The sequence below is a fragment of the Micropterus salmoides genome, unplaced genomic scaffold (assembly GCF_014851395.1).
Source record: "Micropterus salmoides isolate LMB-PRFRI ecotype aquatic unplaced genomic scaffold, ASM1485139v1 Ms_hic_scaffold_788, whole genome shotgun sequence".
In the NCBI taxonomy this organism is placed as follows: domain Eukaryota; kingdom Metazoa; phylum Chordata; class Actinopteri; order Centrarchiformes; family Centrarchidae; genus Micropterus; species Micropterus salmoides.
In genome coordinates, this window is record NW_024044557.1 from 6,833 (window position 1) to 25,000 (window position 18,168).

The 18,168-nt window shown below is 40.8% G+C and overlaps 3 protein-coding genes across 3 annotated transcripts; 1 reads left to right on the forward strand and 2 right to left on the reverse strand.

Annotated features, from left to right (window-relative positions):
• Window positions 1-637: 637 nt before the first annotated feature.
• On the reverse strand, window positions 638-2,132 carry LOC119893005 (acyl-CoA:lysophosphatidylglycerol acyltransferase 1-like; the record flags this gene model as incomplete). Its single annotated transcript, XM_038704924.1, is given in 2 exon segments — window positions 638-890; window positions 1,541-2,132. A coding segment is annotated over 1 exon segment (238 nt), but the record flags the coding sequence as incomplete, so codon positions are not given.
• Window positions 2,133-3,990: 1,858 nt separating this feature from the next.
• ints7 (integrator complex subunit 7) lies at window positions 3,991-14,627 on the reverse strand. Its single transcript, XM_038704923.1, has 20 exons — window positions 14,411-14,627; window positions 14,125-14,254; window positions 13,639-13,785; window positions 13,332-13,469; window positions 13,161-13,207; window positions 12,651-12,850; window positions 12,036-12,158; window positions 11,826-11,943; window positions 11,545-11,679; window positions 11,310-11,407; window positions 10,292-10,531; window positions 9,912-10,049; window positions 9,234-9,440; window positions 8,799-8,993; window positions 6,560-6,663; window positions 6,372-6,440; window positions 5,792-5,924; window positions 5,333-5,431; window positions 4,542-4,727; window positions 3,991-4,388 (listed from the first exon to the last, which is right to left on the reverse strand). The coding sequence occupies exons 1-20, from the start codon at window positions 14,502-14,504 to the stop codon at window positions 4,107-4,109; spliced, it is 2,883 nt and encodes a 960-aa protein (XP_038560851.1). The 5' UTR covers window positions 14,505-14,627; the 3' UTR covers window positions 3,991-4,106.
• Window positions 14,628-15,644: 1,017 nt separating this feature from the next.
• LOC119893003 (denticleless protein homolog) lies at window positions 15,645-18,153 on the forward strand. Its single transcript, XM_038704922.1, has 6 exons — window positions 15,645-15,817; window positions 16,906-17,043; window positions 17,155-17,247; window positions 17,331-17,392; window positions 17,641-17,761; window positions 18,056-18,153. Exons 1-6 carry the CDS (start codon window positions 15,766-15,768, stop codon window positions 18,130-18,132), a joined length of 543 nt encoding a protein of 180 aa, XP_038560850.1. The 5' UTR covers window positions 15,645-15,765; the 3' UTR covers window positions 18,133-18,153.
• Window positions 18,154-18,168: the final 15 nt, after the last annotated feature.

Genomic DNA, 18,168 nt, shown 5'->3' on the forward strand with positions numbered 1-18,168 from the left:
ATCAGTTGGGGAGCAACATGCCCTAGTTTGTGCATCTTAAGTATTTACATTGGACTCAAAGAAGTAAGCATCCTTTTCTCAGAATAATATCCGAAGGCTCAGAATGGCTGTTTAACAAAGCTTACTTTAGATACATATCAACAATCATCTGATCCTTCTAACCACCTGGATGAATAAAATATATTATTTTATTTTATATTTATCTATATTGTTGTACAATATAGAATAAAGAAAAATGTAAGTATGCTATTGTATGAACATATAAAATAATAAAAAGTAATATCAATATATCAAATATAACCAACATTAAAATGTTTAAATTTAGATTAATATTGTGCAAACTAACCAAAGACACATGTCTTTACAGCTACCATGTTTGTTTGGATTAGGAAAGAGCATCACAACTTTTTTTTACAGTACATTTTGTTAATGGACCTTCTGGCCTTTCTAGGTATATTTTTCAGCGAAACCAGGTTTATCTCTGTGAATCGGAAGTAAATACATGAAGCCCAAACTGGTGCAAGGGAGCAACTTCATCGGTTTTAGAGCAATCTTGTGCATGTTTACCAACCAGAAAGCTGTTACACCATTGAGTCCAGTATACAAAAAAAAATGTGTATGAATAATAGACTCTTACCTGTATAACCTGCGATCCAGCCCCATGAAGACACCATGGCCAGCAACCATTTGAACATGACTCCTTCAATGTGCCAGAAAGTGGAGCTGTCCCATATTCTCAGCGGCTGCAGAAGCAGCAGGTATAAGCAGTAGGATGGGATGGCTACACAGTTGTTGAGGAACATAAACACAAATCGGATCACAGACTTGAGCAGAACCCAGCCCAGTTTGCCGGCCCCGTCCAAGAGCTGTGCCATCCTGATACGCACCGTCTGCAACAGAGACACAGCAACTGTTAGCATCTCGGCAAGACAGGTCGTGTGTGTAAAGAACATTAACATTACTGTAAACAAACGGATGTGCTCTCAATAGGACACATCCAAAAAAATAATCCAACGTTATACCACACACACTCTGGAAACACAGGAGTGAGTCTGCCGCTAACCGGTTAAGGGTGAGGCTGTTTCGCGGAATTTCAATGTGCCAACACGCGTAGCGGACGCTATCTTCTGATCATTATTCAAGAGGATTTATTCTGAAGTGCGGCTCATTTGTTATTCGTGACTCCCTATAGCTGCCTAGCCTTAACAGTAATACACGCAAAGACAGGACCATAAAAGGACCAGTCGCACAGAACGTGGTCGAGTACTTCAAGACATGCTAGCTAGCAGAGGGCTGAGTTAGCACAACGGGAACAGATGTTAAGAAATGTGTCAGGTATGACCACCCGCGGGCTATTACACTATTGTGAAACACACCGACACAGGTAATAGGTGTGGCTGATAAGCTTAAGGACTCTGGTATTTGATGAGACAACGCAGGATGTCTGGAGGCTGGTACAAAGCGCAATATCCTTGTGCCACATCCAGAATATAGTCCCACCCTGTAATATAGTAAAACTCTGGCAGATCATGTTACTCACCCAATTAATGTCGCTGAAGCATCCACGGACGGTTAAAGGTGTAGCTAATTGTTTTGGCGAGATATATTATGTCACGTGTAGCTAACCTTAAACGGTTAAGTTAGCATTTTTGTTGCTAGTTGACATGGCCCGTCTCTATCAAATCTGGGGACAGCGGTGGAAACGTCTGATAGCGTTACAACAAACCCCGTGCGATAAAACTGCAGCTGCACCCATTTAGCTAACTTCACGTTATCCGGGGGCTGCGCTGGGCAAAGGTAAATCCCACTGTTAGCTCGCTAGCTTGCTAGCAAGCAGCTCCACTTGAGCGTCGCTGGCTCCATCTCAGTCCGAGACACCGGGATTATTCCACTGATGCATCATCATCATCATCATCATCGAGTTAGCTAGGTTAGCTACCGACCTCCCATTAGCGAATATGAACGGGAGACGGTTCGGGTCCTGGGATCAACGCTGCCGGTTAGATAGACATAACACACACTATAAACGACAAATGCACATCAAACATGAAGGACAGAGATTTATCGTTTCTAAGCAGGAACGACCCGTTATCTTTCTCCAGGACCCGATTCACGCAGCGTCAACAAAAGATCAAAAGACTAAGGCCGGAAGTGGGTCCACGTTACCTTCAAAATAAAAGCTTCGGTTGTAGGTACGTGTGATTACTACACAGGGTTGCTTCAAAAACTTGTTGCTTTATAACAAAATATAATCCAAAATAACTGTGTAATAAATGTGTTTTATTTACTTTTATAACAAACAATGTTGTTTTCATTGTGTTATTACTTACTGATATATTCTGTTTGATGTTTATAGTTTGCTTGATTTTGCTCATCATTTTGTATTAAACAAAAAAAAAAACTTGTTTTAACTGTGTGCACGCTCAGAAACTATGTGCAAGTGTACCAAGACGAATTGTAGCTGTTTTGAAAGCAAAGGGTGGTCACACCAAATATTGATGACTGAATATTTGATTCAGATTTTTCTTCTGTTCACTCACTTTCTTAACTGATAAACACAATCTATCAAAATGTCTATTTTTGAAAGCATTCTTACTTAACAGCATTTTCCCCCACCTGCCTAAAACTTTTGCACAATAACGTGTGTGTGTGTGTGTGTGTGTGTGTGTGTGTGTGTGTGTGTGTGTGTGTGTACTGTGCAAAATCTGTTGGGGTCTATCCACCCCAAACAGATTTAGTTTGGACTATACAAAACTGTCACAACACTAGGTGATAATGCAAGATCTACTTTAGTCGATATTGTAAATTAGTTGTGCAAATTTCCTTAAGATGTAGGCTAGACAGGATGATACACAGCCACAGCCAGGTCTAATGGCACCACCATTAGGACCTGGCCCAGGTACCCATTTTGCCCTGTTAAAGATCCTGCATTGGAAATTACATCAATGCATGTTGTCAGAAGACATAAAAAAGATGAATACATACATATACATATATATATACCAAAATGCAGAATAACTGAGTCTACAGTCAAATAAGACAACAATTTAAATGTGTTTACAAGAATAAGGCATGTGTTTGATCCTTTTCTTCTAAAAACACTAAGAAAGTCATCCTCGGAATTTGCTTCTACTTACATTTAATATTATAGATTTTAAAGGGGGGTTAATAAAATAAATCACATCGCTCAGCAGTCTTATTTTGAAATCTGTCCGGAACCTCCCGTTTCATTCCTCGTCACTTGACGGTCTTGCGTTCACCTGACGCCAGCTTTTGTCCACGAAGTGCGCAGGCTCGCGGCTGTGGATGATGATTTCGGTGCATGTATGAACAAGAAACTGCTTGTCTAAATTTTGTGACTAAATCGTATGACTTCATTTTAGATGCAAGTTCTTTTCAGATTACATCATCTTTGCGGGCGCGTGAGTTAACCTTCAAAATCAATGGATTGAGTTTCATTTTAAGCCTAAACAGCGTTGTTATCGTAGCAGTGTTTGCCTCATTGTTAAAGCATGCTATTTGAGATAGTTTACAACTGGTGTCATACATGTTTGGAAAAATTACATGAAAAGCATACGATTATAGTTCCATTCGGCGATATTAGACACTGTATGAATTAAGAAAAAACTATAAAAAAAAAATTATTACTAAAACTAGTTGTCTTAATGCAGAAAATTTCAACGCTGTAGTTCGGACAAGTCTTGGAACAATTTCTGGTGCTCTTCAGACGATGTCCAGTTATTGACTATGGTCTGCCCCCTGACGGCCGTTTATGTTGTTACACTTTATGAACATTAAATGACACCGTAAATCCAAGGGCATTCATACATTGTCCTGGAGATTACTTCATGAAGCATGAAATACTATTGGATTTAGAGTATGGTCAGGGAATTAAAAGCAAGTTTAGTTTTTTTATGGTGGGTGACCTTGATGCTGAAATATTGTGACTGCGTCATCTTGTGTCAACATTATGGAAGGATTACACTCATGTACAGCATTCAAAATCTGCTCTTTTAATCATTGAAAATATGTACATATTCAGTTTCCACAAGACAAAACAGCTCTAAGGACACAAGCTAAAACTGTTTGTGATGATAAAGCATTCACTAGAAGCGAGTGTATGCGCCCCTCTGTGGAGCCGGCTGAGCTCCACCCTGCTGCAGCTGATGGCGGAGCTGCTGGGAGTACGGATCCTCCAGGGATTTGACTGACACCATCGTCTTGGGGCCGGTCTTCCACTCGATGCCACTCTCATCCACCACAGAGGCCTCCACAGTGACCGAGTGAGTGCCCAGAATGGAGAAATTCAGCAAGAACTGGGTGCTGAAGTAGTCGTTGTGGGGTTCCACCCGCTGCTCGATCTCATTAGTTCTGGTGTCGAGTGCAATCTAACAGGGGGGGAAAAAAAAAAACAGGAACACAAGACAAATATGAAATGTGTTATTATCAACTGAGCGCCAACACAGCCAACCAACAGCACAGGATTTAATATTTTTTTATTATCTGAGCAATAACCAAAGATGGAGGCAAACACTAGATACCTTGTAGTCGGGTCCTGTCTTGCTCTGGAGAACTGAAGTGACATTGAGGCAGACCGACTGGATTTTCCTGAAGAGTCCTGGAGTTGAACCGTGCTGCACCACCCCCTCCACCTTTAGAGTCAGCTGCTGACTGCTCTGCACTGGGATCGGTTCACTCGGTGTTCGTGGGGACGGAGAGAGGGCCAGCTGGAAAAATAAATAGACAGCTTATGACCTGTGTCGGCCCTAAGACAGCTTAAGACAGAATGTGGCACAGCTGCAACTCTCCTTAAAGGTGTGGTATGGAATTCTAATCTAGTACGCATGTTTTTGTCAAATTTTGTGAAAATCTCCACATGCTCTGCTGGCTGTCCATTCTGTGTGTGCGCTGACTCTTGGGACTGTCTCGTCCTCTCTGCGTGTTAGCTTCACGGCAACTGTAGTGACAGTTTGCTAACCCACAACTTAGCTAGCGTTAGTTACATAACTTGCTGAGTCGTTGTTCGCTCTATATCACAGTACTGAATTTCTTCAATCGCATATCCTATAACAAAGGGATACTGTACACATGTTGTCCTAAGGATATTTTAATCTAGTACGTGTTCTTGTTTTATTTATCTAACAAAGAGATGAGCACACACAATTTGTATCTCTCATACATTAGTAATTCACATACATTTAATAGCAAATAAAAAGTAATGTAGTGAGCTCTCCATTATTCTTTAATGTTTTAAATTCTGTTTGGCATCTGCAATTACAAATTGAGAAGAACATTTTTATTGTGATTTTCTACTTGTAGTGGATTACTGTACCTTAATGCTTGTTGACTGGAGCTTTTGGAAGAAATACCTCTGGAAAGACAGCGGGACCTTCAGCAAAGCTATGACAGCATCACAGAGACACCCTGTATGCTGAAAAACAATAAACAGCAAACATTTTATTATTGACATCCAAGTTTTTGTCATTTATCTTTATTTAACCAGGTGAACGTTCTGTAGAAATTAAAATCTTTTCTTCTTTTTTAGACCGGTTAAAATTCATATACAGGTATGAGTTTTCAAAACTACTTTAAAATAAAGTAAAAAAAATAATTAAAAAGCAAACACCAAAGAAGAAAGAATATGTAGCAGCCAAGCAAGCATAAATGAACAAATAGACTACAATACTAAATAAAAGCAGAGAGCATTTGTCCATTATTTGCACTATGCAAACACCCTGCAACTAATTTGTAGCTAACTCATTGATCACAAGGTGCTCTACATTAATCTTACCAGGCATGAAACAGGAGGGTGTTTCTTGGTGAGGCCCTCCACTTCCTCCAGCACATGACTGAAGACTGACATCATCCGTCGCTCATATTCACTCTCTGTCTGCACCGACCCTAGGGTGCCATACTCCTGAAAACTAGATTACAGAAACAGAAAGAGACAATCTGTTATGGACAAACGTCTGCCAGGAGGATGCCCTCAGGGGACGTGTGTTATGGCAAAGCCCTTTCAATAGAAAACACACATGGTGCAGCGGAAGACCTTTATCAAATTAAATAAGATGCATTCCCTTTCATTAAGCTTATAGAAAAAGCTACATCCATACCCAAACTCAATATGATGTATTAAAACTAAGTAACACAGAGAATCCACCTTTTCTCATACAGTATGTAAAGCCAGTGGAAATCCTTTAACATGAGGAAGTGAATAAAATCATTTTACTCTACAGCAGTTTTTCCTCAAAGTTCTGAAATGATACACAATGAAACTTCGACTAAATCTAATTTTAAACTTTCTCCCGAACCACCAAACAAATTTATACAAATCACGCTGTTCCACCTTTGTGGTCTCCAACAGCGCTCACCTGGCTGCCTGCGGGTCCAGTATCAGCGCTTCGATTACATGGGAGACAAGCAAACAGCTCTGTTGTTGTCTGAGCAGACAGTTAAAGAGAAACGTCTGACATTAAAGTAAGAAGACATTACAGCAGAGGAACCAGGGTCATCAAAAATAAAAAAAATAAAGACAAAACTGGGACATGTTTAAGGATACAGCTCCACATTGCGAAGGGTGGCGTAATCAGCGTCAAACGACGACTGGTGTAAGTCAGCGTAGCGAGCTGCAATACTCCTGAACTCATCCATGCATACCTTCATCTGGGAAACAGAAAAACAGCAGTGACTTGTTGATTAACTACAACTGGATCACATTCAGTACATAAATCCTGCTGGTCAGTGAAGTAGAGGACTAGGCAGGCTTGTTTTGCAGCTGGATTTTGATACACAGCTCAACGCAACTGCAAGATTTTACAATGTATGCCGTTCTTTAAATCCATTTGTATTGATCACACCTGGCAGCCACAAACAATTGTATTAATCTAGACAATGTGTTAGTACTTATAATACAGTGGGGAGAACAAGTATTTGATACACTGCTGATTTTGCAGGTTTTCCTACTTACAAAGCATGTAGAGGTCTGTCATTTTTAATCATAGGTACACTTCAACTGTGAGAGACAGAATCTAAAGCAAAAATCCAGAAAATCACATTGTATGATTTTTAAATAATTTGCATTTTATTGCATGACATAAGCATTTGATACATCAGAAAAGCAGAACTTAATATTTGGTACAGAAACCTTTGTTTGCAATTACAGAGATCATATGTTTCCTGTAGTTCTTGACCAGGTTTGCACGCACTGCAGCAGGGATTTTGGCCCACTCCTCCATACAGACCTTCTCCAGATCCTTTAGGCTGTCTATGGGCAATACGGACTTTCAGCTCCCTCCAACGATTTTCTATTGGGTTCAGGTCTGGAGACTGGCTAGGCCACTCCTAGCCTCTGTGTGTTTCGGATCATTGTCATGCTGGAAGACCTAGCCACGACACATCTTCAATGCTCTTACTGAGGGAAGGAGGTTGTTGGCCAAGATCTCGCAATACATGGCCCCATCCATCCTCCCCTCAATACGGTGCAGTCGTCCTGTCCCCTTTGTAGAAATGCATCCCCAAAGAATGATGTTTCTACCTCCATGTTTCATGGTTGGGATGGTGTTCTTGAGGTTGTACTCATCCTTCTTCCTCCACACACGGCGAGTGGAGTTTAGACCATAAACCTCTATTTTTGTCTCATCAGACCTCATGACCTTCTCCCATTTCTCCTCTGAATCATCCAGATGGTCATTGGCAAACTTCAGACGGGCCTGGACACGCGCTGGCTTGAACAGGGGGACCTTGCGTGCGCTGCAGGATTTTAATCCATTACGGCGTAGTGTGTTAGTAATGGTTTTCTTTGAGACTGCGGTCCCAGCTCTCTTCAGGTCATTGACCAGGTCCTGCCGTGTAGTTCTGGGCTGATCCCTCACCTTCCTCATGATCACGAGGTGAGATCTTGCATGGAGCCCCAGACCGAGGGAGATTGACCGTCATCTTGAACTTCTTCCATTTTCTAATAGTTGCGCCAACAGTTGCCTTCTCACCAAGCTGCTTGCCTATTGTCCTGTAGTCCATCCCAGCCTTGTGCAGGACTACAATTTTATCCCTGATGTCCTTACACAGCTCTCTGGTCTTGGCCATTGTGGAGATGTTGGCGTCTGTTTGATTGAGTGTGTGGACAGGTGTCTTTTATACAGGAAACGAGTTCAAACGTGCAGTTAATACAGGTAATGAGTGGCGAACAGGAGGGCTTCTTAAAGAAGAACTAACAGGTCTGTGAGAGCCGGAATTCTTACTGGTTGGTAGGTGATCAAATACTTATGTCATGTAATAAAGTGCAAATGAATTATTTAAAAATCATACAATGTGATTTTCTGGATTTTTGTTTTAGATTCCATCTCTCACAGTTGAAGTGTACCTATGATAAAAATTACAGACCTCTACATGCTTTGTAAGTAGGAAAACCTGCAAAATCAGCAGTGTATCAAATACTTGTTCTCCCCACTGTATATGTCTACTATTTGCTTTGTGTCTGGGCCACTAAATACAAGCTTTAGATAGCTTACTAGGGTGTCTCTTCTCACATATCTGCATTATTTCTTATGATCTTTACTTGTATTTTAAACTGTTTTGTCAATAAACTAAACTGAATCAGACATCTGTGCCATTCCCATCTCATTTCCTCACAATAATGTATAAAAACTTCCCCTAAATGCTATTTCAATAAAAATAGGACATCAGCTATGATTCACAAATTGATACAATGACCTGCTACTACTGCATGACTACCTGTAGCCTTGGAACAGGTGACATTCCTCCACAGGCCTGCTGTAACTACCACACAATTAGGGTCTTACCTGCATGGAGATGCGGCCACACCGCTGCAGTTCATTGCCTGAGGTGAGGGCGACGGTGGTGGCAATGGCAGGAGGAGGGCTGGTTTTCAAGCTGTTGCAGGTACAAATAAGCTGTGACAGGGCCTGCAGGGTGTCGATCCGAAGCTTAATGAACTCGCATTGGAATGTAAGAGGGCTCAGAGGAGTGCTGGCGGCCTGAGGGGAGGGATTAATCAGATAACAGCGCATAAAAACAACAAATAAACAGCGACATATCAAACAACGCTGAGTTGACCTAACAATATACATTTGTGTTAGGTGAGTTAATTGATCAACAATTTGAAATGCTTTAATAGCAAGACTCTCCAGACTGAGTCTCAGCATCTGTAATAATCTGTCATTGGTGAAATAGGAGGAGGAATAGTATTGTAATGTTTTCTGACAGACAGAACTGACCGTGAGGGAAGCGATGCCCTTTTGGTAGGAGCGCAGGGCCTCGGCAATGGCGCTCATGGCCCCGCTGTAGTCCCCATCCTCCACGTGACTCAGGCACTGCTCTGCCTGGGAAAACTCTTTCAGGCTGTTCAGCCAGAAGTAGAAGTGCTCTGATGCCACACGGGTCCGCAGACTCTGGTACAGCTCGCTGGAGAACTCGTGGCACCCCTGCAGATCAGTGATAACGTTTCATCATGTTTCAGGTGTGGGATTTGGCCAAGGGCAACTGGACTCATCTTGTGACACCTTCTTATTCACCTTTTACAGCTCTACAGTAGACTTAAGGGCACCGCCCTTGTGGATTAAACAGGGGTCTAAAGTCATACAACGCATAATACAGTACAGTTAAGGTAGTCAGAGCTTAAACACAAGACAACTTCATATTGACACAACCACTAATATTACATTAAAAGATGCCTACAAGTGAGGTGTTTCTTAAATCCTTCATGCATACTTCAAATACTGTACCTGCCATAAGATCAGTGATAACTTTTGTGCGCGCAAAGGTGTTTGGCTGTCACCTTTGCCTTACTAAGCAGCTGGAGAATGTCGCTAACGATCCTATCATCATGATCTGGGGAAACCTGCGTCATACTACCCATAAATGTGCTGTGCAGTACTACCTATGTACAAGATTACCATGCGTGAGGCTTGTCGAGCGATGCGGTACACCGTCCAGCCGTTCGCAACATTCTCCAGCTGCTGTTTGATGACAGTCTTCACTTCGGCCGTCAGAGACGACTGGCTGGCGACAAAAATCACTGTTGCCAAGGAAACCTGCAGACACATTTTTAAAAATCCAAAATCAAGAGACGTACATGGTCAAATAAACAAGAAAGGATTGTTGTGGGTTAGCAGTACTGCAGAGGCGTAAAAAAAATATGTGGTTGATTTTTCACTATAACATAGATTTAACACAATTAGTGCTTGATTGTCATGTAAAAGCTGTTGTTGGGTCGCCTGTGCTAAAAGCTACATTTAAGTGTTGTGAGGGTCTAAAGCTTTAATTTTTCTCTCACCAGAAGCTCTTGCTGCTTGTCAGTGGAGGAGTGACTGGCCACTCTGTAGAGGTCCACCAAATCTCCCAGCATGCCGTCGCCCAACACCGGCAGGTGGGTGGCGATGGCTGCCAGAGCGTGGCACATGAGAACACGAGAGGAGTCGCAGGATAAGTGGAGCTGGCCGAGCAGGAATTCCACGGCAGACTGGCTGAGATGGGGTCGACTTTTCAGCAGTTTAACCAGTGAGGTGAGGGCCGTCTAGGGTTGACACGAAAAGGGAAGTAGAAGGATCGGTATTAATAAGTCAAAATGTAGACAAGGGTTGGTTGATGGTAAAAACCCTCCTGGTAATCAATTACAATTACATATATATCCAGGATGTGCATGGCAGTGCTGGTATTATTATTGAAAAAGTTATAAGAATTCAGCTTTATTTTTGCCAGATTTTGCCATCCGTAGTTGCAATGTTACCTTTGTCCAACAAATATTGAAGATGGATGCTGCATTTATCATTGCTCTAGTATAAAATAACACAAATGTAAACAGAGTTTGGGATATTCTAAACAAAGCATCTTAAATGCCTCACACTTGGGCAAAGCTTTACACTTACATATTGATATCAAATTATCGAGAACACCCCTGACTTTACTGACCAAGACTGGGTTTAATTTGAAATGTGATTCTATTTTTAGATGTTGACATGTTTTTCTGCATATACCTTTTTAATTTAACCAGAAGTTCTCAAATGTTTAATGCTTTCTAAACACAAGCAGTCATGAAATAACTTTGCTTAAATAAAATATAATCTGAAATTTTGATTTAAATCAGGAACTATCTGATCAATGAATAAGTAAAATCAACTAATCTGACTGGGCATTGGATGTCAGCTTATGGAAATTGGCAGTTTTCTATACTGTGGGCTACAAACACATTTATGTTGATACCAACCACCAACTTTCAATACCCAGCCATATTGTTGCCACCCATGTATTGATCCAAGCTATGCCCTCTGCCTTGTGGTTAAATATTGTCTTACTTTGAGCGTGACCTGTGCACTGGGGCTGCTGTCCTGGCTGCAAAGCATCAGAAGAGACTCCACTCCCAAAACTGTGTCCTGCTCCAACTGTACTATATCTGTGGAAGAGAAATACCCACAGCAACACTAAGCCTTGGCACACAAGAGCAGACATCAGAGGGGTTAATGTGAGATCAATAGTCTGATAAGAAACTGGCATAATTCCTAATCCAGGTCATTACTTGCTGTAACCAACCTTTTTCTGGACAGGAAATGGCAATGTTAGCAAGCACTATGACCCCATGAGCGGCAACTGCCAGGTTGCTGTGGTAACAGCATTCTTGTGCCAGTTTAACCAGGTCAGTGAGCCGGGGGGGAACCGAAGAGCTACCTGAGGAGAATGAAAGGAATACAGATCAGTCCAGAGTCGTTCCCTTCTTCACCATACAAATAACATAAACCAGCAAATAATACCTGGGTAAGATCAGATTCTTACATATTTAAAGAAATTCACATTGTTATAAAAGGGAACACAACCTGTCATATTATTAAAGTACTGCTTGATTGCAATTGTTCCAGAGAGGGTGGAGAGGACAGCCAACATCCCCAGCTTCAAGCTGTTGTAAGGGCTGCTCAAGGCGCACTCACACAGGGTCTGCACAGAAAAGAAAACATTAGATTACCTACAGATTTCAGACCAACATAAAGACAATCCTACAATGCAACTGTCAGAATCTGAAACGCTACCTGAGTGTTTTCTCTGATCCAGAGGTGAGGAGCCTTTTTAGCCAGGAGCTTTAGATCACTAATTGTGAGCCTCTTCACAGCTTTTCTTGGGTCATCTTTCAGGTATTGAAGGAGGAGTTGTAACTGTATAGAGAGGGAATCAAATGAAAAGTCATTTACAATTTTGAAAAAAGGGTCCAAGAATGCAAATCTTAATAATAGCAACAGACCTATGCCATTAACAGCCAAACGTCATACATTTCTAGACAAAACAAACAACCACAGTTGGTCTTTACACTGCGTTCACACATAAATATACAAAGTAGCAGGCAGTGTCTAGCTCTGCGGGTATGTTGCATAAATTTACATACTCTGCTCCGACTCAACTGTGTTTTTTCTGAGCATGATTGGCTCTTGCCTGGTTGCCCCTTACATTGCCTCAGAGGACATTTGAGTAATGTTGAGATGTTCTTTTAAATTTCTGTAATTCATCAGGTGGTGTCGGGCTGCAATGCCAGGTCCCATTCACAATGAATGGCAGCCTGTTGCTGTCCCAGCTTTTAGACCTGCATGTGTGAACCTTCCATTACAGTAACTAACCAATAACAATGAGGTAAAGCTCTGACATGGTACTACCTGCTTTGGTATATCGATGAGAGAGGAGGCAGCCAGCTGGGTGAAGGTGTGCAGGGTGACGATGACCATGGGGGTGGAAGGGTACGAGTTGACCAGGTGCTGTAGAAGCTCCCTGCTGCTGGACGCCAAGCTGGCATCATGATGCATGTGCTGCAGCATTGGGATCAGCTTCAGCTTCAGTTCCACTGGAGTGTCTAAACCTGGGGTTGAGACATAGGTTAAAGAGGAACACAAACTCTATACAAAAGACAAAATGAAAGTACTGCCTGGACAATGAGAAGCCATGAAAATTATTTGTGAATTCCTTAAAATATGTTGTTGGTATTTGAATGTACAATATAGTGGCATATTTAATTTTGATTATAAAACGGACTGCATCGTTTTCAGTGTAGACTGCCATGTTCACGCAGACATTTTAATGCTCAATTAGTTAAAGTTTTAAAATGCTGACCTCTGTGAGTGCATACACTTTTCATAGTTTGATAGTTTAGTACGAAGCAGTAATTTTACCTTGAATCATCTCACTGACTTTGTTGCATATCCCAGCTGCAAAGTCTCTGAAAATCAAAAAATGCGTAAAACACACCGAACGTACCAAAACCCATATCATTTTTTATATATATATATATATATATATATATATACACACTAAAGCACAGGTGAAGCGACAACTTTCCTTACTTTGACTGTGCAGAGAAGCTTGCAGCAGCAAAAATGGCAGCTTCCACTTCTACATTGTCATGAGAGTCCAGGCTTTGGCGAATACTGTGGTGGGCATTCTTCCTCTCTGGGATGATGGAGGCCAAACTACCGAGCATCCTGAGAAGAAGGAAACAACAGAGAAAGTTTGTTTTAAGCCTTAGATAACTGGAAAGAGAGTGAAGCTCATTCTTTCTGGGTCTGTAGAGTGGTACAACGTTTTGTATGTTGGTCCATTCTACATTAGAAACCAGCATAATGTAAAACTTTAGGTTATTCAAATTCTTACCTCAGAGTGATGGCTCTGGCCACTGGGTCATTGCTATGGATGACCGAAAACACCCTTTTGACAAATTCATCCACATTGAGGATCTTTTCGAGATGTTTCTCACTCTGTTGAGTTACTTTCAGCACACAGAGGCGCAGAAAGTTGTTCCTGAAATCAGAGAGACAAACTTTTGTAAACACGTAGGTCTGTGCCACAGGAAAGCCAGTTTCACTACTCACACACCATAGACATGTTACTAACGATTACCTTCTGGTAATGAACTCTGAACTTTGGGTAGTTTTACTTGAAACGCATGCAGTTGTCAATTTATTAGGTACACCTACATAAAAGGATGCAGTCAATAAATCCTAGTAGAAACCCCTAATAAACTGACTTTATGAATGCCAGTTTTTTAGCAATCATCAAAATGGAGCTAGGTAAACATCAGAATTTTGAAAACATTAATGAGAAACTATCCTCAGAGTACCAAGTTATAAAGCATCATACCCAAGTCTGAAGATGTCTGCTAGTTTCAGAAACGCAGAGTTGATGAGGATGGGAAAAGGGTACTTCTGGAAGAGTTTGGGGAAGAGCACCACAGCCTCACACTGCTCTCCCAGCTTCCCCGACCTCAGCCCTGAAAACAAAGCAAGCTCACTGTTCACAACAAAGCACCGGGTTCTCATAAAGTCAGTTACATTTAGAAAAACCGACACATGGAGAAGACACAACACAGGATCATACTACAACTGATGAGCCGTATGCTAACTTGTTAGCAACCTAGCTAACGCACCTTTGTCCAGCTCCATGAGAGCGGAATTGGCGTCGAGTTCTTGTTCGCCATAACAAGCCTCTGACAGGAATGAACGTGCAGTTGAAAGTGACATTACTGTTTATTTTTTACTTGAAAAAGGCTTGACTGCACCCATAAATCCTTAATATTTCATTGTACAGGCTGAGACACTCTAAACCCGGATGTTAACCCTTTACTGCTTCCTGTTCTCAGTTTTGTTTTTCACAATAAAGCGCTTCTAACTTGACTATTTGCTACTTAAAAAATAAAATCTTCAATAAACAATTCTAAGGTCAATTATTTTAACATAGGTGAAAAATACCAGAGTGCATTTAATGAAGTACAGTGCTACTTTGAGGTACTTCACTTAAGTATTTCCATCTTCTGATACCTTAACTTTCTACTTCTCCACATTTCAGAGAGAAATATTTTACATTTTTCAAAAATACTTATGCTTATAAAATGTGATGCATTGTTAAATTACCCAGCTCTATATTAAGCTGTTAGATCCGCCTTGCCAAATACAACATTGAAGTATGGCTTACATGTTAATGCATCAGTAATAATGGTCCAATATCATAATAAACTAACACTGACAGGGACCTGAATAATGAATACTTTTCTCTGAACTTCTCTGTACTTTTACTTTTCAAAAATGTTCATTCAGGACTTGTCCTTGTATTTGAAAATGTATATAGTGTGGCAATACTAATTTTACTTTAACCACTCCAGACATGTTTTAAGCTTTTTATATACAGTCTATGGTTTTAAGACATATAAAAATACTATTGTAGACAGTACTTTTGTCTGATAAGGTTTTTCCACAAAAATGTTCAATTAACAAGTAAAAGCACATTCCTCCTCACTCGTTGAATAATCCAGAATCAATGAATATGCACAAGATGTCTCCCACTTGACTGAAAAGTATATTCTTGGTGCATTATGTGCAGTGTACTTTTAAGGTTTCCGCATCACACTTGTGGATCATTATTTTCAAACTAAAATAATGCTCGAAAATACATATGTCTTAAACTGAGATTTAGGTAAGCACAGAGGAAATGACCCATTTCAGCAAATTAATCTTTGGATCTTTGGATAAACACAACTGAGCCGTTCGCTCAGTTGTGGCACAAAGAAACCGGACGTGGACGCGATGCTGGAGCGGAAGTCGCTGTTTCAACCAATGGTAGCGCGTAACGCAAGTTTAGCGGGGGATTCAGTCGCTGCGTTCAGGAGACCTGTTCGCGGGAAAGACCAGCAGCTGCAGAAACACGGAAAAAGACCAACGATCTCACAAACGCCTCAGTGTTATTATTAAAAAAATATTTCAGATCGTCTTCCACCGGAGTGCAGGGATGCTGTTCCGCTCAATAGTTGACAGAGGAGTGGGCAGACGAAGGCAGAGCGGTGAGACAGTCAATGAGTTTGGGAATATCGGGGGCTTTTCGGTCAACGGGTGTGCACTGGGCTTCATTGTGCTATCTCCACAGCTACTGACAAACTTAAACTAGTTTCATATAAAGGGTAATGTAACTCAACATCTCGGTTTCATGTTTGGATTTGTAGCTAAAACCACTAAAGTTTACACCTGGATCTTTGGATATTTGGCCGTGATCTATTTCTGTTGCAATGACGGTATAAAAATTAGCTTACGGCAAACTGACTTTAGCTTAACGTTATGTTATTAATGTAACTAAACGTAGTGTGTTCTTCCAAGTTTTGGTCAACCAGAAATCCGCATTTCAATTCCCAACAATCACAAACTCAAAATCAAGGCATTACAATATTTAGGTATAGATGTATCCACTGTAAACTCGTAGCACATAATTATTTAGGCCTGGGTGATATGGCTGAAATCATTTTATCATTTCATTTGTTTATAGGGACAACACACATTAATCAACATTGCTGTAAATGTGCTAGTGTTGGCCAACTGGCTAATTTTCAACTGCAGTTCTTCGGCAAGATATTTTGAAACCTTTAAAGTGATCAAATTTACAGTAGGAGGAAATCGTCAAAACACCATAAAGACGACAATGGCAACAAAACAGTAAAACATTAGTACAATAATACAGTAACAACAAACACCATTTCGACACAGATGGAAAACAACGCGAAGTAACAACACAACCTGTTGTAAATGAAGGCAAAATCATATCTAGAAAATGAAACTAAACTCTTAAAATGAGGAAAAACAGACTCTTTATTAACACATGTTGTTAGTTATAAATAAAGTTTGTAATTTTGACATTGGGATGTCCTGAAAATATAACATAATATGATTTTAACAGTATCACAAGATGCAACTGAAACTTCATAAACAATAATATTGAGGTATGGCCTTTTATTACTGACTTTTGTAAGAAGAAAAAAAAAGTGAAACATAGCCTGAAAAAAAGTAACTACAGCCATCAGATAGATGTAGTAGAATAAATAGTAGAAGTACCTCTGAATGCAGTGGAGTAAATCAGTACTTTCTTCTTTGAATGTCCCAGTCCTCCCTGCAGATCCCTGGTTCAGGTACCCTCTGAGCTCTCTGCTGGAAGGCTACCAGTGTGTCCGACACGATGAACACATCTCCTATGGCAACCTGGGTGACTCCGTGCCACCATTTGGACTGGCTTTCTCCTCTGGTAAGCCACCTGTATATACCATATTACCATCAGATGATACACGACAGAGCCAGGAGCTGTTGTCGTTAATTTGTTTAACTGATGTTTCCCTCTTCTCCCATCTCTCTCCAGCTGGGAACATGCAGAACGTCCTTGCAGCAGCGAATGAAGAAGGCATCGTTAGAATCTACAATACAGAGAGTCGCAAAGACCCGCTTCTTAAAGGTATGTGTAGACTCTTTTCTTTCACTATAGTTCTGTCCATTATCAGGACATATCAGTGGCTAATGGTGTGTGGATGTTCGCAGAATGGCTGGCTCATGAGAATGCGGTCTTTGACATAGCCTGGGTCCCGGGGGAGCCTCATGTAGTAAGTACAATTCAAATGAATTCCAGGTCATCAGTCCACTGTAAATTATGATGTGAAGTCAGTAACATCTTAAAAGACTTCATTTTAAAGCATTATTGAGTCATATAGACATTTATGACTCATTTATTTTTGTTTTATGGTTGCCTTATTATCCACCCTTGTTTCAATCGCTACATTTTTAGCTTTTTCTAAGTTCCCTTTTCTTACATAAAAAGCCTTCCTTAAAATTAATTATTATTCATCCTTAGGTGACTGCTGCTGGTGATCAGATGGCCAGGCTGTGGGATGTGAAGTCAGGGGATCTGTTAGGCAGCTTCAAGGGTCACCTCTGCAGCCTCAAGTCTGTTGCATTCACACCGCAGGAGAAAGGTAAAGTGCTGGAGGATAGTTAGTTCCCTGTTTTCTCTCAAAATACACAAAGAAATCCTGTGCCGACGGTGTGACATTTGATTTTGGGGCTATGGCAGCCTGTTTTCTATGTTTACATATGCCCACACCTATTTGTATAGCATTAATAACCACTAATAAATATGCCAGGAAGAAAAATGTAATGCTAAGTAGCAGGACATTACAAGGTGATTTTTTTTGTTTAAATGTAATATCTTTTGCATTAATGATTCTTTGTTGTATCACATTATTGAGGCTTTGTCTTCTGTTAAACAGCTGTGTTCTGTACTGGGGCCAGGGATGGAAATATCATGGTCTGGGACACCAGGTGCAGCAAAAAAGGTATAATTTAGAAATTTCAATCACAAAGGTTTTGTGTTTTTGTATTG